Genomic DNA, 24,118 nt, shown 5'->3' with positions numbered 1-24,118 from the left:
CTGCATCATAGAGAAGAGGGGGAGGGAGGGAAGGAAGGTGGAGGAGAACATAGTAGAAAGAAGGGGACAGAGGGGAGAGGAGGGAGGGAGAGGCAGTCCATCTTATATAAAACACTTTCTCACACAGCAGCAAAGCTGGTTCTCTGCTTCTTCGGTATTATCTCTTCACAGTTAATTGAGTTGAATTATAAAAGTATTTAAAGAGAATTATTTTTTAGTACAAACATCTTTTTTAAAGGAAAAAAATCCTTCATTTTACACATACACACACTCACACTCACTGTATTCTGAAGTGTGTTTACTAAGGATCTATACATACAAGCCTACATTGGAGATCAAGGACATTCCTCCTCATTGCTCCACACCCTCCCCTTTCACTATGCTCCTGCTCCTGTTAGTCCCCTTTGTTTAATTTGCTTCTGTCTACTTTCATGTCAAATGTCATACACTTCACATATCTATACAATATCTAGGAACCATACATCAAAGCCCATTTGTCTTTTTGAGTCTGGTTTAATTTCCTTAGCATGATTATCTCCAGTCTTGGACACAACACAATTTCATTTTTTATGGCTGAAAAAAAAATTCATTGTGCACATATACATCACACTTTATCTACTCCTCTGCTGATGGACACCTGTTTTTTCCCTAATTTAGCTACTGTATAAGATGCTGCAGTAAACAGTGATGTACTAGTGATATGGCATGTTGTCTCTGAATTCTGAAGGTAAACACTCAGGAATGGTATAACTGGATCATACAAATCATATGTGTTTTAGTTATTAGAGGAACTGCCATACTTCTTTCTACAATGGCTAAAATAATTTTCCTTCCCAGCAACAGTGTTTAAGGGTTTCCCATTTGTTCACATTCTTGTCTTCATTTATTATTTGTCTTGTTCAGGCCACTGTCATTCTGACTAGAGAGAGATCAAATCTCACTGTACTAAGCAGCCTTTTTCCCCTGGTGAGATTGGATTTCTTTCTTTCATAAGATTATCGGTTATTTGTCTCTCATCTTTTGGGAACTCTGTTCATTTTGTTAGGCTTGTTTGGTTGCTTGCCTAGTTTGTTTGTTTGAATTCTCTGTGTAGATGCTAATCCTCTGTCATGTGTACAGCTACCAAAGACTTTCTTCCATTCTCTAGATTCTACAGAAACTTTAATATCATGGGGTTCCAACTTGTCAGCTGTTAGCATTCTTTCCTAAACAACTGAAGTTCTGCTGAGAAAGTCTTTGCCTATGTTCGCATCTTTAAGTATGCTCTCTATTTTTACCTCCAACAATTCTGGAAACCAACTCTTACATTAACCTCTTTGATCCATGGCAAGTTGATAAAATTTTTGATATTTGACTTTTTAGTAAAATTAAAATGACTACATTAAGTTGTAGCTGAGTTTTGCAGATCAATTCATCCAAGTCCTCTCTTTGTCAACATTTCTGTTCAATGCTATATGTGTACAAGTGTGTTTGTTTGATGTCCTTCCATTTCAAAGCTGGATCTGACCTTTATGCTATAAAGTATCTCTTGGAGGGAACAAATTCATGGATACTAGTTTTCTGTTTGTTTGTTTGTTTGTTTGTTTGTTTAAATTCAATCTACTGATCTGTGACTTTCACTCAAAAACCATTAATATTCGGAATTATTGGAAAGTGTGTATTGATTACTGTTTATTGATTTGGGTTTGGTGTTTTCTTATTCCTTGTTTGCTTAGTTTAATAACTAGCATAGTTTCATCTTTCCTGTAGCCTCATGAAAGTGATTACCTTTCTCTTCAGTAGGAAGAATTTAAGTATATTTGCAGAGATGACTCAATAATCACGAATTCCTTCAGTCTGTTCTTTCTGTGGAATTTCTATTTTCCATGCCATCTTGATGTTAGTTTTGCTGGGTATAACAGCTTGGGATGGGAGTTACTCTTCTCTCAGAGATGGAAATACATCACTCCAAGTTCTCCTTGCTTTTTTAAAGTTTCTGTTGAGAAAGTTGATGTCTTGAAACCGTCAATACACTCTTTGTTGTGTGTATTTAATGTTTTAATTCTAAGATGGAATGGGAAGATTCCTTTTCACATTGTTTGGTATTCTAGATGCCTCCTGTACCTAGACGGACATTTCTTTGAGAAAGTTTCTGCTATGAGTTTTGACATGTTTTCTACAGTGTTAACATAAGATTCTTTCTTCCTCCTAGGACCATAATGCACAGATTTGGCTTTTCGATACCACCCCACAGATCTCATATGTTCTGTTCGTACTTTATACATTTGTCTGTCATTGCCTGAATGCTCTGATGCATCAGCCTTGTCTTCAAGCTCTGATTTTGTTTTCCCCTTGCTTATTCTGTTAAAGGCTTTATGCTGAGTTTTTCTTTTTTCGTTCTTAGTATTTCTGTTGGTTTCCCTACACTATTTCCATCTCTTTATTGAATTTCAGTTTCGTCTTTTGTACTGATTTCTTTATTTCTTTCATTCAACTGTTTGTATTCTCTTGAAATTCATTCAGTTTACTTCTATCTTTTTTAAGTTTCTTTCAACATACTTATAATCATACTTTTGAGTTCTTTGTCTGGGATTGTAAGTTATTTGCTCTCAATGGAGACAGTACTGTAGGGGTATGTATTTGTTATGTGTGTGCATGTGTGTATGTGTGTGCGTGCATGTGTGAATGCTCTATGCAGATGTGAGTTTGGAAGCGCATATATCAGGATACATATGTGAAGGTCTGAGGAAAACATTCAAGAGATGTTCTTCACCTTCTATCTTGTTTTGAGGATGGGTCTCTCTCATACTATGGCCTCACATGTATTCCAGAGGATGTTCCTGCATTTGCTTTCCATCTCACCAAAGAAACATAGATTACAGATGCACAGAACTACATCTAGCTTTTCAAATGGCTTACAGAGACCGGAACTCAGGTCATCAGGCTTGTATAATGGGTGTGTTTACACTCTAAGGCATCTTCAGTGGTCCAGAATTAAGTTTCAGAAGCAGTCCTCTCACTTGGTATGAGACATTTCTTTTATTTTTGTGTTATAACCTGCATATCTGTGGTTACGTAGGTCATCTGTTGGATCTTTTTTTAATCATTCCATTCTTTCCGTGGAAGTGTTTTCAATGTTCAACAGAGACTAAGTTATTGTTATTTTTCTCTGCTGAACTGATGTTTATAATGTTGGGTTCAATCCACAGTAGTAACCTGAGAATAGAACACTATCTCATAAATAATCATTACCAAAAGGAAGGCTCACTATGAAAATTCAAGAGTAAAGCAGGACAGAAGTCCTGGTCAATACAGCTGGGTATTATACAGAGGCCAAACACATGTGATGTGAAAGAACTGATGGGGATAGAACCTGAGGATCACTTCTTGCCTGTTCATGCTTCCAGTCTTGACCATGACTCTTTCCCTGTCTCTCATATACATGACAAGCCTCTCAGCAGTTTTTGTGACATTCAGTCACAAATGCTGTCACAACTGTAGTTGGTCCTCTATAGTCCAGTTTCAAATGCTGGCTCCACCACTGAGCAGTCCTTCTTGACATCAGTAGATCCACTTGCTATCTATGCCTGTGACCATAAAAGGTTCTGGCTTGGGCTAGATTCTAATAAAATAAAATCCTTGTAGTTTAAAGGAATTCCACTGGTCACATTTCATATCATGGTCCCATAACACTTGCTCCAGTTCCCTACTCCCTCCAAATGAAGCTCTTGCCAGCAACCAAAATGTGTGCTCACCTGGCTCTTTTAAAAATGGCATCTCTGCTTCTCCCAATGAGTGCCAAGGAGAGGGTTTTCTTAGCATCTTCTCCATCTGCCACATGCTACTTTTCACGCCTTTCTCCAGCCCACTCTCTTTCTCCCCCTCTTTAAAATGTCTCCTTCTTATAGCCAACTGGATTTTCCATCTCTATTATGTTGTAGCTTTAATCACTGGCCAGCTCTTGGGAGGGGAGAGCTCTCTAAACTACACCACTCCCTCGATAATGGACTCTGGATTTCTTCTCTGTTCTTCCTTGTAAAGTTTTCTGTTTTGCTTTGCTAGAAAACCAGACAAGAGTTTCTTTTTTTGGGTTTCATCTCACCTCTCTGAGAGCTGTCATTTGACTTACTAGCTTCCAAGAGCTGTCCATCAGTCTCCTATCTGCGATCACTACCTGTTGTTGTGTCCTTTTTCCCAATAGGAGATCAGGACTTTGGCTTGGAATCCTGCCCTCCATGCCTACCCTCTTCCTGCTCTGTACATCTCTCGATGTTCTTTCATGTCACTTGCAGTTTAGAATCCCCACTGAACATCCAGTCACTATCCCCCTAACAGTCTTCACTTTATCACTCCCCCTTTTTGATACTGCCTAGCCATTTAGGTTTTTTTTTTTTTTTTGGTTTTTCTTGTCGCCTCTATTTTAATTTTCTAGCTTCTAATTTCTTTCTTTTGTTAATTCTGTGTAATATTTGAGACTAAGCCCAGGACTTAAACATACTACACAAATCACTCTGCTACTGAGCTACATCTCCAATCAACTTTTTCCTTTTTAGCTTTGTATTTCACTATGCATATCTTCGAGGTCAATGCTCAGGTTTCACAACGTCTAGGTACCTACTTCCTCTCTTTAAAGTTCTCAAAAATAAATCTTTTAAGAGGTAATTTGTTTCATGTTTTCTTGTTCCCTACTTCCAGTCATTGCATAATTTTCTGAGTTTTCCACAGTTTTTTTCTCTTCACTTATCCTCAAGGCAGTAGACCTCCACCCACCCAGAATCTATACCTGCTTAGGCTCCCTTCATCTTTTCTGTCTTAATATTAGTTGAAGTCCTTCAAAGATGGGGTTAATCTGACAAGTATTTTTGAATGTGTCAGGCATCTGCCAGGGAATTTACTGCTAGAGCAAACTACTTTCTGTACCCACAGAAATAATATTTTAGCAAGGAAAATGTATAGCAGGAAATGGAAGGAAGGAAGAAAGGAAGGAAGGAGAGAGAGAGGGAGAGGGGAGGGAGGGAGGGAGGGAGGGAGGGAGGAAGGGGAGGGGGAAGGACTAAATCATTTATATAAAGAATATGAAGAATATAAAGAAGACAGAAAGGAGTACCAGAAAGCTCACAGGCAGATCCAGCCAACAGCAAGTGGCCAGAAGGTTAGCATCCAAGATGGCAGTGCCTGATTGATATTCAGTCTTCCACCTCAGCACAGGGGCTCTGAACAAATGGAGAGCTTCTCTCTTCAGCACCAAACATCACATCTGGCCTATGCTGCCAACAACAGCAATTTCCTAGAGCAAACACTTCCCTCAATCATTGATCTAACATCAGTCTCATCGTGTTTCTAACTCATTTATGTCTCACAGATTCAGTTTTCCAATTCATTACAAAATACACTCAGTGAAAGCATTGTGATCAATATGACCAAGGCTGGCACCAGATCTGTCAAATCAAAGAGGTAAAGTCGACCTGTAAGTGTAAGCAGTGAATCCTTAGATAATTACTCTTAGCATTTTACTTTAGCATAAAACACATGAATGTATATCATATTCTAAACTACTGATGTTAGAGCAAAGCCTTTGCTTTGATAATGAGAGTACCAATTGAAGTTTTATGTATTACTTTCTACATAGCCAAATATATAAAACCAAGTATTAAGCTTGGGTTTCCTATAGTGCACTAAGAACTTAGATACTGAGCAATCTGATGATAGATTGTATCTATCTTTTTAGGATTCTTCCCATATCTTATTCAGCCATTTGGCCAATGTTCCTCAGTGACTCTGTTTCATGGACTCGTTCCAAAACAGACAACTTAATATAAAAGAAGCTCTTTTCTATAATTTATTAGTTTCATAAAAATTAATTAAATCATAAAAAAATAACAACTCAAAGCTCAGTGGAAAGAAATACACTGGACTTCCAAGCACTGCAGACCCAGACAAGGACTGGAAAGTACCATGAAGTAGAGACTGCTCAATAAAGGCTTTAGGCAAGGATGAAAGGGGTGCATCTACTTCTTAAGTGCCTCAAGAAAGCAGCACCTTCCCGTATAAAAGCAGTCTACTCTTCTAAAGACAAGGTACCAAGTTTTCAAAGCTATTGGGGTAAAAGTTCAGAAACAGGAAAAGGTTTAATCTCATACTTGTATCTAGTGACTCACACCTTGTATTCACTTCCAGCTGCTGGGTGGGCAGGTTTTCTGTCCAGTTCCACCAGTGTGTGCAGCACAGACTGTGGGGATGGGGTCACTGCCAGTGCTCCCAAGATCTTTTTTTTTTGTTTTCATGAACACTAACAGAATTTTCAAAAGAGGAAAGTCAAATGGCTGAGAAACAACTTAAAGGAATGGTCATGATCCTTAGCCACCAGGGAAATGCAAATCAAAAGGACTCTGAGATTTTATCTTACACCTGTCAGAATTGGCCAGGTCAAAAACACAAGTGACAGCTCATGCCGGCGAGGATAGGGAATTACAGAAAACACTCCTCTGATGTTAGTGGGAATGCAGACTTGTCCAAGCACTATAGAAATCAGTAAGGAGCTTCCTCCAGAAGCTAGGAATCGATCTGCCTCAAGATCCAGCTATACTACTCTTGAACATGTACCCAAAGGATGCTTTATCCTACCCCAGAAACACTGCTGCTCTATTCACAACAGACAGGAACTGAAAACAGCCTAGATATCCCTCAACTCAACAAAGGAAATAGAAGATGGGGTACACTTTTAGAATGGAATATTACTCAGCTGTTAAGAAAATGAAAGTTTCAGTAAATGAATGGAACCAGGAAAAAAAAAATCACGCTGAGTGAGATAACCCAAACCCAGAAAGACAAATATAATGCATATATTTGTTTATATGTGGATATTAGCTATTAGATCAATGATAACCAAGCCACAATCCATAAAACCACAGAAGTTAGGAACAGATTATGGGGTGAGGGGATAGATGGATCTCCCTAGAAAAGAGAAATAAAACAGATGGTTATGGGTGGATGGGAGGATCAAGAGGGGATGGCAAAGGAAGAAGAGAATAAGGAAGGAAATCAAGGAGAGACAACTAAAATTAAGAGCCATATGAAGAGTAGTATGGAAACCTAACACAATAGAAGCTTCCTGAAATATATACATGAAATATCGCTATGAAGGCGATCTAGACGAAATCACAAAATAATTGGGAAAACAAAGCCATAACTGGCCATCTCTTGTCACCCAATGAGGCTTCCACAACAGCATTAGGTTATATCTAATTGTCTGCTTGTCCAAAAGGGTCCCATGGGAAATCCTCAAACAACCAGGCTGTTGCCAACACTACAGGTTGTTCTCCACAAACTTGATAGCAAGGCCCCTTGCCAAAAACAATGCCTATACAACTTACTGAACATGGAGAAGAAACAAACTACTCTATGGGAAGGCTGCAATCCCATCTGAAATCCAGAAAACACTCCTCTGGATTGCCAACAGAAGATTAATTCAATGGCACCATCTTTGCAGGTTCCGTGTCTCAAAGTGTCAGTCAGGGCTCTTCCTTTCTTATTTATTTATTTATTTTTAATTTTATCTGATTGTTTTTAATTTTTATTTTATATATTTTTCTTTTATTTTTACCCTAAAAGTCCCTGTTGTATATTTTATCACTTCTAGTTCAGAGGTTTCAATGGGATTCCTGAGTGTGCAAATGACTGGGTCTCCCTCGAGCATTATCAGATGGCTTCCTCTGGTAGCTGATGGGAACCATGACTGCATTCCCATCAACATCAGATGAGTGTTTCCTTTAACTCCACATCCTCCCCTATACATGAACAAAGTATAGAGAGTGAAAGGCTTTGAGGTTCTCAGTCCTGAATGGGATTTCTTCATCAAATCTCTTTCCTCAGGGATCAGGGATCTATGTGGCAAGAGGAGGCATAGTGTCTCTAACAGACAGAGGGGCTGGAAGACATCAAGGAAAGAGGCCTTCCACCCACGACACATGAACTCAAAGTCTGGCAGAGTGCACATGCCCTGTAACAGGTTCAAGCCAAATAGCTTCTGGCATGGAGAGGGGAGATGCTAACACAACCTCCACCCCTAAGCAAGGAGCTATCTGCAACTGATGCTACTTCCAAAGGAAAAATTAGTCTTCTCCAGTGGAGTCTCGGTGTGTACATTACTACACCTCAGGGCCGGCCCATGCCCAGGACAAGTTGGCCAACACAGCATAAGCTCAATGGTATTTTGTAAAACTACTTGCTTTGTTTGGGTAGACCTAAGACTCCTTCACGCACTCCCTCTTAGAACTAGCCACTCTGGAGAAGACATGTGTAAATGACTGACCCCAAATAAACCCTTACCCACAGACAGCTGCCATTTCCAGCCATGTGAGCAAGACTGCCAAGACATTCGGTCCTGCCAGGCTTGGTCTCAATCTCTGCCCTAAGTGGAAACTGGCCAGCAGTTCTCCAGAACCCTGAGGTATAATAAGTTGTATTCAACATGACACAATTGAGATGACTTTTGTTTTCCCGTTGTTTTTAAGGAAACAGATTGCTAAATCGTGACTATTTGTCTTACTTCCCACAATAGGTAATAAATTTCCTGGAGAATGTTATGAGGAATGTTTTGAGAGCACTGTTTTTAAGTAGATGCCACTAGTACTTGCAGTTAATAAATTATGTCTATAAAAGACTGAAGACAAAAGAGCTAGAAGACTACAGTCACTCAAGACAGCAAAAAAAGGCAGCTAAGGACCAGAGAGCCAGATGTCAGGGAGAAGGGGTAAAGTTAGAAGACTACATTCACAAAGTACTGGAAATGAACAAAGGTGGGGTCAAAATGAATTCTGGGGCCAGTATACAGAATAAAGGAAAGCACTTGTGTAGAAAACCAGAGGATGTTACTTGAGACTGTGGGAGGTGGCCAGGAAGGGTCGTCCAACCAGCAAAGGGCCAGGACAATATGCATGGTGCGCTTTCGATCTCTCGCTCTCTTTCTCCACCCTCCCTCTCTCAAGTAAAAAAGTGAAAAGGGAAGGAATAGGAGAAAAGAAAAATATGGGATAAGAGGATTATTTGCCAATCAATGTCTTACTAAAAAGTAAAACCACTGTCAGGTAAATCTGTAATGGTAGTTTAAATAAATTTATCTCAAGCTAAAACCATGTGCCATGGTTTGAATGTTCTTATATTAACTAAGTAAACAGTGTGGAATGCTGAGAACCTGAAGATCTGTTTGGGCAATCAGGGCTTTGCCATCATGAGTGGACTGCCTAGTATTAGAGGTTCACTATTGGAAAGCAGTTTCTGATAAAATGTTGCATTCACCACCTCAACCACTTGCTAATCTACCATGGGATGACTGACTTAGCAGGACAGGATGATTCAGCACAATTCCATCCTAAGACACAGCAAATCTGCCTTAGACTTTCAAACCTCCAGACCATGAACCATTTAGATTTATGGTCATTAAAATTCAGTCTAGTTTTCTGTTGCAACATCACAAATGAAGTAAAACGAAGCATTTACTTGAAATTTTTCCATTCTTGGGTTTATGAAGTTATTATTACATGACTTTGATTCTTAGTGCTGTTTCAGAAAATCCACCTTATAGAAAAGCTGCCTTTATAAATGGTCATGCAACAGTGCATGGCCTTCTGGCCTGCATAATGATGAGGTTAACTCTTGTTTTTCCTGAATAGATGAAATTCAGTCTTCAAGTCACCTGACTTACCCCGCACACCCTGCACTAATGTCCTTGGAGACACTACAGTCAGTTTCTTAGAAAATAGAGTATAGGAGAAACAGAAAGAAAAAAATCTTTCTGAACTCAAACATTCCTTGGGACAATTTATTCAAGGTTCCTACATGGTAATTCTTATGTATTTGCTGCTATACAATAGCTATGGATTCCAACTCACCAAGCCTTGGGAATTAACCATGCACACAGCAGGTTACTGATGTCACTGAAGTAAATTATGTTAGGTCACAGTCACAATTAATAACATGATCAACAACATGATCAACTTCATTTGCATGCATTATTTAAATTTATATAAGAACTCTTTCTACTGCTTCCGCATGATCAACTCTCTAAGGACTCTTTTTAGAATTTATTTCCTAGTGGCCCACATAATATTAATACTACATATAACAGTTTACCTGTACCAAATGAATATGAATACACACACACACACATATATGTGTGTGTCATCTTCCCCACTGTAAATGTTTTGTTTATTTACATTAAAAATCTGCTAAGTTCAAGAACATTTTAGAAGATTTACAAAGAATACAAAAAACTCAGTACCTCAAGTCTAACACTTTCTATTTAGAGACTCAGAATAGCTATCACCTCACAGGAGCAGAGAAGGGAAACTGTCAAGTCCTTCTATCTAAAGGCCACTGACATTCTTTTAGTTCTTTGGCAATTTTACTAGTATATCAACAACTAAGGTAATTTGTAGATACCAAGTAAAATCCAAATTTTAAAACAACAACGAGAAAGTAGGTGTGGTCATGAGGTTCTCACATACGAAACAGACAGAAACAGAAGCCAACAATGGAGTTACAGACACAGCGACGGCGACCTATGGCGGGAAGTCTATGAAGCGAAACCATGGGTGAAAACATTGACTACATAGGAGTTGGCAAGGGCATCTTTTACCAGAGCCTTAAAAATTCCGTCTGTGCTGATATGTGAGTGAATGCCAGTCTCCTTCTCTGGAAGAGCTGTGCATTGTGTTTCTCCCTCTGACCTGCTGAGACACTAGCCTGCCTCCACCCATCACAGCATGTACCCAGAAAGGGCAGCAAGGACCTGCCACAGTCCCCTGGGGAAGGACTCAGGATCCTTAGGGCCAGCAAAACCAAAGATCCTCCCAGGTCAAAACAGCAAATAGGCAAAAGGTTACTGTGATGATCCCTGAAGCCAAAGGGCTTACTATTATGTGATGATTAAAAAGCAGACATCTAGCCTCAGACGCATTCAAGAATTATTTCTTTTAAAACAAAGAAAACATTTCATAGTTGATGTTTCTCCTATTCCACTATGCAGTAACATATTTAGTGACCTTAGGGGAGATTCTAAGCATCCACGTAGCTAAAGAAGCCCCATTTCTTGTTCTCAGGTATGAGCTGGGCAAGGCTCTGCTGATGAAGCCGTTGAACACCATGGGCTTTGTGAGCGCTTCACCACAGCCTCAACCTCACATTCATCGTAATGGTGCTCTCTTCAATGGTGCTTCATTCATTTTTCATAATTTTAATAAATCATACTCAGCTAAAAGTCATAAATTGCCTTTAAAATTCCTTTTACCCTTCAATGTGTAAGAGTTAACAATACATAAAAATTAGGTCCTGGGCAGTAACTGTGTACTCTCATTCACTAAACACAGAAGCCTGGGAGGGCGCCAATGCAAACAGCTACTCTTCTTTAGAAGTCAGAGGCAGCCACCCTTAATCCTGGCTTTTGTTTAATAAACAACTTGACTGTTAGCTTCCCTGTCCACCAACAGAGCCGTGGCCTGATCAGCAGCATGGCAGTCAGCCTATGAAAGCATAAGAGAAGGACCCGTGGTCTGCAGTAATTAAATTCCTTCTTTAGAAGAATTCACATTGGGGATTAAGGAAAATCAAGAAACTTCATGAAAGGTTACTGCAGATATCTGACGACAGTCTCAGAAAGACAAGGAAATACTTGGGTCACAAGCTACACACTTTCTGTCACTTGACTTCCATTTATAAAATCATTACAAGCATAAACACAGGAAGCTCTTGTAGCAATTTCTTTCTGAACACAGAATATGACAGTCATGGAAGAAAGCCTATTTCTTCAGAAAAAAATTTAATTGATTAGTAATTGATTTAATGAAAAGCTTCCTTGAAGTACAGGCTGGGTAGAGGTCAGAAGCACAAAGACCAAAGGGCCAGGGAAGCGGGAAGGAGTCACACACTTACCTTGGCTCCTGTGCACTCAGTTGTATTATAATTTTTTGGGGCAGAGAATCTTGTGAACTTTGCTTCGTATCCTGTTAAAAGAAAAAGCATAGTGTTTTTCAAATTTTACTTTTTAAAACTAATCATCAAAATCAGCTAGCCAATGCTACCTTGCAAAATTTTTAAAAAAGAGCACACCAGAAGACAAAAATTCTCCTTCAAAGTGCATGGAGCATGCTAAGACTCAAGGCAAATAATCCTGATGTGTGTGTGTGTGTGTGTGTGTGAGAGAGAGAGAGACAGAGAGAGACAGAGAGAGACGAGACAGAGAGACAGAGAGAGAAACAAAAAGAGAACATCAGATTCAAGCACATCACGCATTACTGGGCAAGAGTTCACAATGGCACAATGAGTTGCTCCATTTTAGAACCAAATAAATCTGTGTGCTTGAGAACATCCTCCAACCTTTGTGTCCTCTATCTCCCATCCTTAGGAAATAGACATCCTCCTCTTGTGTTTTGTTTTTTTTTTTTCACTTTAAAATGAAAATTTGTAATCATGACTTGATTACAAGCATCCATCTAAGAGAATCGCGAAGCTGCATCGCTAATTCCAAATGTGTAATTTCGAATTGCATATAAAATTCCAAGTCCTCAAATTTATAAAAGATACTAATGATAACTAAGTTACAACTTTAACTCTCCGAGGCGTCAGGAGGACGTGTAGAGGGTGCTAATCAGCCTCCTTCTCGATGGAGCAGCATAGCCCTCCAGTGCACTTCCTGCTGTATTAGCTCTTCTGCTCACAACAGCACAAGCCAAGGCCGGTATTCCCTGCTATGGTACAGATAAATGATAATGAACTAGGAAAACTCTGTCAAGGCCCCCACAGCCGGGCTCTGGCAGAGGCTAATCTCCTAATTCTGTGGTTCTCAACTTGTGAGTCATGACCCATTTGGGCCAGCCTCTTTTATAGAAGTTTCCTAAGATCATTGGAAAATGCAGATATTTACATTATGATTCATAACAGTAGCAAAATTATATTTCTGTAGTAGCAATGAAAATTAATGTTATGGCTGGGGATCAACACAATGTGAGGAACTGTATTTAAGGGTCACAGCATCAGAAAGGTTGAGAACCACTGTTCTAAACTCTTTTATCTCTGCCCTATCATTGTCCACGTCTGAGCGCTGCCCACTATGCTCAGTGGACCCATCGCACCACCAAAAGGACCGGTAAAATCGTTTTAGCAAAAGCAGATTAGGGGCTTAACAAAATTCAAATATCAAGAGCTTTCTAATTAAAACCAAGCAGGGTAACTGATCACAGCACCCAGAGGCTTAACAATGAGATAAGTGTTCTAACGCTCATCTATTTTACCTGCTTTGAAATGAATTTACTGGGTCATATTTCACTGAGATTTCGGCAGAATGAATTGCATACAGAAATCAAATGCAAACGCACTTATAGGAAAGAGATGTTTGCATATGCAGGCAACTTATATAAAGGGATAAAGAGTTCTTTACTAATGGGGAGAACAATTCTTATACTGTAACATTCTCTTAATGGAGCTTCTTGTCTCTTTTTTTAATCCAAGAAGAAAAGAATCACATGGCTTTTACAACTGCAGAAGGGATCAACTAACCATCTCTAAGAAGGCTTTGGAAGGATCTGACTGGTACAGCTTTTTGTCCTTTAAAATGAGAAGAAATGCAGAATCTCCAATTATCTTCTCCAAATAATTTAATGACTGAAAGAGTCTGTAACGAAAAAAATATATTAGCTTGATAACTCAAAGATCTGCATATATTTTTATTTATAAGACAATGGACAAGCCACCAACATTTCCATCTTATGTTTACAAATACATAACGATTCTATAATGCACTTGCTCTCTGTTTTCTGCTGGACTAACTTACTGAAAGTGCTTGCAGTTCTTACAAACGTCACGCCAAATAAGAAATTCTACAGTGACTGCCCCAAAAGCTACAAAGGAATATGGACAAAGCCATGATTTACATCTTTAACCTAGGAAAAAATTGACTATTAATAGAATGGCAAAAGAAAATATGCTATTAACTCTGTGTTAGCAAGAATACCCTATCTGAGCCAGGCGTGGTAGTGCACACCTTTAATCCCAGCACTTGGGAGACAGAGGCAGGTGGATTTCTGAGTTCGAGGCAGGACAGCCAAGGCTATACAGAGAAACCCTGTCTCGAAAAAAAAAAAAAATACCCAATCTGTATGTAAGCCACTCCCCTAAGAATCAGCAGTGATGTCTGGTTTTTTTCATGTCATGTTTTTGTTCGAGACAATTACAAAAAGTTTTCAGAGATGGAGGTGATGGAACAGGCATCATCCTTGTTGCTTTCCCTGAGCACTGGCATTAGTAACTACTCATTTTACAATCTCCCTGGGAAAGGAGAGCCAAAAATCCTAGCTCTGGAGCAATCCCCAGGGGGAAAGACTTGGTGTAAATTCTCTATAATTTTCCAAACCCATGTTTATATAAGGCTTTATGGACCAAGCATCCTTAAACAAATACTCATGGAGAAATCTGCAAATAAACTGTGTCAACCATGTCAGTTATCGAACAGAATGCTTCTGTTACCAACCATCATTTTCTCTGGTACAGCAGCAAAAGAAGAAGAAGAGAGGAGGAGGAGGAGGAAGAAGAGGAAGGAGGGGGAGGGGGAGGAGGAGCAGGAGCAGGAGGAGGAGCAGGACCAGCAGCAGCAGCAGCAGCAGCTGGACCTAGGTATGATCTCAGCATGCAGGAGGCTGAATCAGTAAGAACGCAACAAATTTGATACCAGCCAGGACTGAGTTCACGCCTGAACTACACAGTGAGACTCTGCCTCAGAACAAACAAAAATCTCTCAACAAATTAGAAAACAATAACAACAACAACAAATGACAACTTCTTTTTGTAGAATGTAAGTCCTTAAGTGTACAGGATCAATATTATTAATCAAATAGATTTACATAGTAAATCCACAACATTAATAACAAAATCTTTTTAGTCCATACCATTATTCAGATAAATTTCTCAGCATAGACACATTTGTCCACAGTAATAGTGTTCTGGACAGACTAAAGACCAGACAACTGAAGGTAGTTAAGGAAAACAATGCTTTAACCGAAGCCTGTTTTTATTATCCACATAGCTATCTTTATCAGACAGCTGAACCTGTAGAATAGGAGTCATGTTCTACAACAGCTTAAGCCATACACGGATCACAGCATATTAAACAGTCCTAATTAACGCGAGGGAAAGGCCCTGACCAACGCTTGCATCTATCCCACGCACATGCAGCGTCCTAATGAGATGAGGCGTGAACCAGAGTCGAGCATTCCCCAAACAGCTCCTTGGGATATATAAAACTGTACTGTTCAAATGAAGCACAGACAGAAATTCAGGAAAGATGGGGCAGAACAGAATTTTAAATATTTAGACCTCTTCTCAAAGTGAGACTAACAATGCCTCCGGCATCCTGACATGAACTTATCACATTAAAGCAGAACAGGGTTCAGAGAGCAAGCACTCCGGAGTCACAGCTTGTTCATTTATGGTCATGCCTGTTGTTTAAACAGCTGGTTCCCTGCCTGTTAGTCAACAGGCTTACCTGTCCACTTGGCCCCTCCTGCTCCCGCTTCATCTAGCTTCCTCTCACTACTGCAACTACAACATGAGGATAACTGGAAGACTTAAGTCTTTATGTCACTAACTCTGCCCCTTCTCTATGAGCCCCAATATCTACATGTGAAGCTAAAAATCATCATCTGGTCCCAGCTTACGTCACCCCTTTTCATGCCATAATTAAAAGTAACCCTTAAATATCCCATGAAGAATTCTCTTTCTCCACGGTAAAGAGCCTATAGACTGAGTTCCAGGACAGCCATAGCTATACGGAGAAATCCTGTCTCAGTGGAAGGTGGGGTTGACAGACAGACAGAAAAAAAAGGCAAACATTTAGGCTACTGCTGAGAGCAGTTCTCAGACTCAGCCCAGGAGGGAGAGGAAGAAGCTGGAAGGGTCTGGCTTCCCTCCAGCACTGTGGAGTTGACACACTGCCTGGGTGATCTACAGACTTTAAAATATGACATGAGAATAAGCAGGGCAGGATTAATGCTGTTTGGAGTTGCTCTTGGCAGCCACCGATCCCTCACTCACACAACTGTTCAAAGGGACATGCCTGCCAACATCCGAATGAGCGAATGAGCGGCAGTCAACAGCAGAGTGGGAGAGAGCACCACCAGCAGCAGCCTCTTTGTCTCTGACTCTCTGACGCTTGTTTTGAAATTTCCTTCTTAAAAGTGTCTGTGCTAATGACTTGATAATTGTTTACGACTTTTCTGTTGAAGTGTGAAGTACTGGCAGAGTAAATTTACAAATGTCAAGTACAATTTGAAAATTACTATGTCTTTCTGCCACCTCTAACACACAGTTCTGCACAGGCCTGGTATTAAGCTAAAAGCATCAGAAACCACACTGGGTACTTAGTGACTGGCCTCCTACAAAGGTCCTGAGACAGAATGTGGATGGATAATTCAAGGACCTATGTCAGGTACCTTTGCTATGGTGGCCGGATAGAGCAAGTGGGCAGGCAGGAGAGAGGTTCCCCACTGCCCTGTGTGTCCAAGACTTTCTTAGAAATTCTCGGTAAGTCAGAGGCAAGCACAAAGACAAGCAGGCTCTGTCCTTCCTTTCTGTGAGAGAAATAGCCACAACATTGCCCGTAGTGACAGTTCAACCTCTGTGCAGAATACATTGAGGAAAAACTGACAAGATATTTAAGATAAGATCTTAAATATACTTTCTGAAGGACTGAAGTCAATAGTAAAGCTTTAAGAATATGTTTCCTTTTCATTTCTTGAAATCTAGTTAAAACAGTAGAACTAAAAACTTCAGGGCTTAGCACAATGGAAATGCCAACTGTAAATCAATTATTTAGCATTGATTTGATATGCTCTACACTCTTTTCACGACAAGTAGTTATAAAAGTTTTAAATGTGCATAGTAAATGTCTGATAATTTTAAAATACTACAGAGTATAGCATCTGTTATGCATATTTTTTGCACAGAGGATCAAACTATAATATAAGGTCACATACATGGTACACAGATTCTCTACCACTGGGTCCCATATACCTACACAACAATGAAACCATAAGAAAATCTCAGTGAGACAAGAGTCTAAACATAGTGAGACAGCAGGGAAAACTCCGTGGTCAATGCAAAACCCTCCCTGAGTAGATCCTCATGCCTGCTTATCAAAATTGGTAAGGACTGACTGAGATCTTAGCCAGGACAGGTAAGCTTCTCCATTACTAGGCAGCACTGGGGACAAAGACCTCAGCCTTTCCAAGTCACAGGGTACACACAGCGTCTAATTCTTAAGTAGTACTCTTGAATCTAAGAATTGTTCTTAGAAACATCTGAGTCCCTGCTTTCTTAGCGGCCTGAGAGATCCTCCTGATGAAGGTCCTTCCTGTCAACTCCAGCCACCATTCGCACTGCTGACATCTTCCTCCCCACACATCTGACTTACTGCAGTCCTTGCTGGGTTTCCCCTTAGCTGGCTTTCCTATCAGTGTCCCTCTAAGACATGTCAAGCATTCAAGGACGACTGGGTATGAAAGAAGACAGGATTAAGCTGCTGTACAAGGGAATGGCACTCAATTACCTGCCCAGGATATGTATGACTGATTAAATGTCAAGTATTGGATAAAGAAGATAACCTCAGCTGCCACACTGGGCTAAGGAGAGCGCAAGCCTGGCTTTAAGACAAAGCTTAACAACTGGAGAGAAGGACAGGGACCGAAGTTGAACACTGGGGCTACGACAACACTTCCACAGAGTTCTTCAAAGTTGGTGATGCTTAGCTATGGATATATATATATATATATATATATACACACACATATATATATTATAGAACAAATAACATTTGGTATATGATCTGCTATAAAATAGCAGCTTCATCTCCAGACATGCACACACACCCCGCACATGCACCCGCACATTACAAATATTGTACTTGAACCTGTGTTTCCATACTGCATTACCTGGTACCATAGTCTACAACCACCCAGTCTTTGGCGGTTCCTGTGATGGCATCATGATGCTGAAATAGTCCTAAGTTCCTTCTGGCTTCCGTCAGTGTTGTGTAATGAGGAGATGAAAGAAATTTATTTATCTTGTATTTCTGAGCTTGTTTCAAGGCCAACTGGTAAAGAATTTCAGCAGCCCTAAGTGCAGAAAAGAGTCGTTAATATATTTTCTGAAACAAACGTTTAACTTACAATCACTGATAATTTTGTTGTTTTGGTTTGGTTTGGTTTGGTTTTTTTTTGAGACAAGTTTGCCGCTTGGGCAAAGTGTCGATGAATGACAAACAGATGCACACAGGAGAGGTTGTGTTGGATCTGAATGTATTTTTCGAATCGAGCATCAGACTTTTTATGCAGAAGACAATAAGGAAGTTGGGTGACATATTCGAAAGGTACAAATGAGGTAACCAGAATCTTACATAAAACAGAGGAATGCAAACACAAAAGGTCTAACGGGAACCACCTGGGATAGAATTCATTGATAACAACTGGGATCAACAAGGGCTCCACCTAAGATTCACTAATCTTGGAAGCCAGGGTCAAGGGCTTCGTGCCCTTGTCATAGTTCCTATTTTAGTCCATTGTATAGTCCACCTTCCCCTTAGGCCATTGTAAATGTGTGTATGGGTGTAACTCAGCTATAGTCTTAGAAGCCAGGTGTGAGGTCTTTACTCTCCTAGGGCAAGGGCTTTCACACCCAAGTCATGGTTCTAACTAGGGAGTTCCGTTCTAGCTAACCATCTCATGAATACTGCAATACTCTAAAACCACAGCCCGATCTCCATACACTAGACTAACGTGGGAATGTAAAATTAATGTATGGGTTAGAGGGAATGCCAGACTCCAGGAGGAGAGCTTCCTTGAAGCTCTTTGCCTCATGAGTGACTTTCAAGCCTCTCGGCTTAAGCTGATTCAACCAGAGCGCGTGGCACAAGTTCTTACTTTGTAGACCAAGCTGGCCTTAAAGACATAGAGACCCACCTGTCTCTCTCTGCCCACCCCCATTCCTTCACACTTGTGCTGGGTTAAACACATGCACAACCATACCTGGCTCACTGATGTGTGAACACACACACACACATACAATTTCAATGCAAATTCTTTTTATAGAAAATATCAATGATAAAATTTTCTATAAAACTAACATTGTACCTATCAAATGTATTTAAGCTCTCAATCACCAAAGACTACTGTGTTTACAATGATGCTGGAGGTATTAGTATACTGGAAAAATGCCAGAGCTTGTTGGCAGGAAGGTAGGTTTCTCTGTATGGAACATAGTGAGAAAAATGAAAGCAGGCAGAGTGAGAGACTGGGCCTGGTGTTAGCTTTGGAAACCTCAAAGTGCAGTGACATAACCCCTCCAGCAGGCCACACCTCCTCCAACAGGCCACACCTCCTAATCCTTCTCAAACAGTTCCACCAACTGAGGACTAAGCATTCAGATTTATGAACTTAGGTGGGCTTCCAGCTCCTGCAAATCCTCCTGCATTGGCCTCTTGGGTGCTGGCATGAAGCACAATGAAGGCACCTCAAAATTGTATCAACACTCAGGAAAAAGGAGGTATTAGAAGTGTTTTCATAAAAAAAATCGTGAGTTCTCTAAATTGTAAAAATAAGGAAAAGAGAGAAACTTGCCCACACTTCAAATTTCTTGTCCAGACTCATGCCATGGAAGTGAGCAGGTCGAGTTAAATAAATCATGTATGCTCACTCCCATCCGTGGCTTTTGAAAGCAGTAATCCATTGTAGAGCTGGTTCTCAGCCTTCTACTGCTGCTACCTTTTAAAACAGTTTCTCATGCTGTGGTGGCCCAACCATAACATTATTTCATTGTTCTTCATAACTGTAATTTTGCTACTGTTATGAACTGTAATGAAACTATCCTATATATACACTGTATCTGTTATGCAACTACTGTGGGGGGTTGAGACCTCCTACACTACAGGAATATCTCAAAATCCATTGAAGATTTTGAAATGATTTTTTTACTTGTGTGTGTGTGTGAGAGAGAGAGAGAGAGAGAGAGAGAGAGTGAGAGAGAGAAGAACTGACCTGAGCCTCAGATATGTTGAACAATAGCTACACCACTATGTTAGACTACTAGATTTTCTTCCTTATACCTTTCTACCTACACTTTGCAAATGAGAGTGGAATATTACCATCAGACAATACATTTGTTTTATATGAAGTAATAGTCAGAAATTTAAAACTATTATATACTTTTTACCTCATCCTGCCATAATGTATAATATAAATTCCTAGTCATAACCACTGCACCTTGAATACATTTCATCAATCTGTTAAATATATTTACAAGTCTTTGCCACTAGAAAATAATTAACACTCAAAACTCACTAATCCATTGGTATAAATCTTTATACTATGCATTATTTATTCTATTTTATCATAAAAATTTATAATAATAAACATCACTTCATAAGCATTTCTTTAGCATGTAAACATGATACATATTATAAACATATTATAAATATACTCTTCTTTCATACCTGAGATATTTTCTTAAAGAAATTTATGATTTTTTAAAAAAAATGTAAAAAAAAGTCTTTCTAAAATGTATTCACAAAACATTAACACATGAAAGAGGATGGGTAAGCTCTAACTTGATTATAATATCAAGACTTAGCTTGGAAGGCCTGAAGAAATGGGTCACGAGTGGTAGCTTACAACCATCTGGAACTCCAGCCCCAAAAGATCTGATACCCTTTTCTGGCTTCTGCGGGCATCATGCGCACATGCATTGCTCATATACACATACATGTAAGCAAAACACACATATATAAAGTAAAAACAAATCTTTGGGGAAAAAAATCATCTTGAAAATAAACTTCTCTACTGGTCCAAGGTGAAAGGAAAGATTTGGGCATCTCAAGATAGTTCAGTTCACAGAGCGTCTGACTTGGTTTCTTAGAAACCTGTCTCTAAACATGTTTGTATGTGGCTAGAAGCATGTGGACAAAATGTAGACTCCAGTTCTTGGCCACACGGGCCACATTTCCAGTGCTCTCCTGTAAAAGCTTCCATAATGGACGTCACAGACAAAGCTCTGTCAGTGACTGGATATTCTACTGACCCAGCTGTTTATGCTACCGTGCTTCCTCCTGGCATTTCTACAGAATTATCCATCCAGCCACCTGCTTGCCCATCAACTCTCAACGATTTCTAAGAAGAAAAGTCTGATCTATGGAAAGGTGCTTGAAATCAGAACTGAGCTGGAGCCACGTTAGAGCGTGCACCGAGAGGCCCACCTGGAGCTGCTCGGAAGCACTTCGTGCCTCTTCGACTCTAACAACTCAGCCTGCTGGGTTACCTGCCTGCGGATGCACAGGTATCATCTAATCACAACACAGGGCAGAAACAATACTGAAATTAATTAGAAAAACACGGAGTGCAAACTGAAGAAAATACAACTCAGTAAGTTGCTTTTCCCTCAGAACCCAAAGGGGAAAAAAAGTATGCTAATTTAATTACACTATAGAGAAATATTCTGATGGCATTAAAACTCAAATGCACACCACCACAGAAAGGATGTATTTCGAACGGCTATTAAAACGCTATGGCGACATAATAGAATAAACAAACCGAAAGACCCAAAGGTCTAGTACCTTATACGAGATTCCATTATTCTGTCCATTCGTTTGTAGAAAGGTCTGGACGTGAAGTAGCCACTCCAGTAATGGTCGTCTCGGTCAGCGTACGTGAAGAAGTCTCCACTCAGGGCAGGGAACACAGACTGGCTACTCTTCTTCTCGGCTGCCACGGCTTTCTCCAATGCGTCGAAATAATCTGACAAGGTTCCAAACTGGATCTAGGAAAATACAGTCATGTTTTAGTTATTCGCTAATAATTAATTAATACTTTGTTATTAATTCATTAATAAAATAATTAATTATTATGCAGAAAGGAAAAAGTAATAAATATTTAGAAAGTGCTCCGTGTTGGCACGGGCACAAGGGTTATACTCGTAAATGATAAGAGGGGAGTGTCCGATGCCAGTGACTTTTTCTTTGAATTGTACTGAGGCCCATATTCAAGATGAAACACACCTACGTAAGCAGTTTAAAGAACTGTTTAGATCTACAAGTCTATAGACCCAAAGGCTCAATGTGCTGAAGGGTTCAAACGAAAGTAGTTTTGGTGAATGCAGACAGGGCACCAGTAAAAACCTGACCAAGTGCGAAATGCTCCAGAGATCTGGAGAAGAGTTTAGCCTCAAAGCATCTCAAGGGTCTTCTCTACCTTCTTCCGTTGGCCTTATTATACACCAAATATGTCAAATTCATGGTACCCAAGAGTAACTTGCTCACCCAGAACCGCCGATGAAATACAGCTCTAACAAGACATCAAGGTTTTCAGATTTGATTTTTGTTGTTGTTTTGTAGGTTTTTTTGTTTTTGTTTGTTTTGTAGGAATTAAAATGTTTACATAGACATACAGGGCTATAGCCCTGTGCATGCTCATGGAGGAGTCTGTCTTGATCTGACCTCATTCCCTTGCACTGTGTTCCAGAGACACTTACAGACCTAAAACATGAGAAGCATGGACTAAAGTGGAGGAACAAGGCAGTGTACCACACAGGTACCTACCTGTCTGTCCGCGTTTGCTGAGATGCCGTTTACAGCAGCCACGTTATGGAACCTGTCTAGATGTCCAGCAGTAAGTAAACGGAAAAGGGTATGTGGCACATACACACAATGGATTATTACTCAGCCATGAGGGAAGAGGAGGAGGAAGAGGAGGAGGGGAGGGGAAGGTGGAGGGAGAGAAACAAACCAGCAGCAACATCCCCTTGGCTGCAGTGAAGTGGGCGGACCTGGAGGTCATCTGGATCAGTATCAGAAAGGCAGAAAAACAAGCAGAACGCTTTCTCTCATATGTGGACTCTAAAGGGAAAAGGAACTAGAAAGGGGGCTATCAAGGAGTAGAAAGAGACTCTTATGAGGAAGAAACAGTGGTTAATATGGAAAACATGAGCACCTTTTACTTGCATGTATGCGCATGCGTGCGTGTGTGCGTGAGTGTCATGCATGTGGGGGCAGGGTGGGGTGGGGTGGGGTGGGGGTGGCACTATACCAAGAAATTGTTTTGGGTGGATGATGGCTTAAGTTTGATTCTAGATGATGCTTAAAAATTCTCTGCACACTGACAGGTTGCACAACTCTATGTATATGGTATTTGATTAAATTATTTTTAAACTTGCTTTAATGAGCATAAAAAAAGAAGAAATGGGAAGATGACAAAATTATGACCTAATTCTTTAGGGTCAAGTAGGATATATAAGATGCATTTAGAGGGCTGGAGAAATGGCTAAGTGGCTAAAGCACTTGCCGCAAAGCATGAGGACCTGAGTTCAGATCAGCAGTGCGCACATAAGAATGCCAGGCACAGCTGGGTGTGGTGGCACACGCCTTTAATCCCAGCACTCGGGAGGCAGAGACAGGCAGATTTCAGAGTTGGAGGCCAGCCTGGTCCACAAAGTGAGTTCCAGAAACCCTGTCTCGAAAAAAAAAAAAAAAAAAGAATGCCAGACACAGGTGGTCCAAATAAGCCAGCGCTACAGAGGTGGCGACAGGAGGAGCTCCGGAACTCATTGGACACTCACGCCGTCTAGCCAGGTACACAAACTCCAGCTTAGGCACTGCCTCAGATATAAAGTGAAAAAAGGTGAAAAGCCAGCAAGGGAGGTACTTAGTGTGACTCTGGCCTCCGCACTCATGTCCACTGAATGAATGGATGAATGAAAGAATGAATGAATGAATGATGTATTTGAAAAGTAAGATACCTTCACATACCCTTCTCTGATCATGTACGAGCTTTACTTTTGAGGGTACAGACTTCATATGCTTGACATTTTTTAACTGTAAATATTTAGGATACATTTTTTATTTTTTAAAAAATTCATTTATTTGATATTATAGACATTTACTTAATAAACTTAAATTCTTACCACATAAATTATAATCCATTATGAACTGTTAAAACTTTCTACATAAAGACAGCACCTCCTACTGCAGATCTTCTATGTGCTGTGGATGGATGTGTGACTCTAATAAATATAATAGTGGATTTCTTCACATAGGATCTACAAGGTATATATG

General features: G+C 40.1%; 1 protein-coding gene across 2 annotated transcripts in view; it reads right to left on the bottom strand.

Moving 5' to 3' along the window:
- Positions 1-24,118, bottom strand: part of Man2a1 (mannosidase alpha class 2A member 1) — a 157,114-nt gene that overhangs the window by 62,609 nt on the left and 70,387 nt on the right. For both annotated transcript variants that reach the window (XM_029471006.1, XM_021185720.2), the window contains exons 9-12: positions 21,626-21,828; positions 17,955-18,137; positions 13,531-13,645; positions 11,908-11,978 (exon numbers count right to left, since the gene is read on the bottom strand). In XM_029471006.1, coding sequence (XP_029326866.1) covers positions 11,908-11,978; positions 13,531-13,645; positions 17,955-18,137; positions 21,626-21,828 — 572 coding nt within the window. The remainder of the gene's footprint in view (positions 1-11,907; positions 11,979-13,530; positions 13,646-17,954; positions 18,138-21,625; positions 21,829-24,118) is intronic.

The sequence above is a fragment of the Mus caroli genome, chromosome 17 (genome assembly GCF_900094665.2).
Source record: "Mus caroli chromosome 17, CAROLI_EIJ_v1.1, whole genome shotgun sequence".
Taxonomy (NCBI): domain Eukaryota; kingdom Metazoa; phylum Chordata; class Mammalia; order Rodentia; family Muridae; genus Mus; species Mus caroli.
This window is presented reverse-complemented; position numbering and strand designations above follow the sequence as displayed.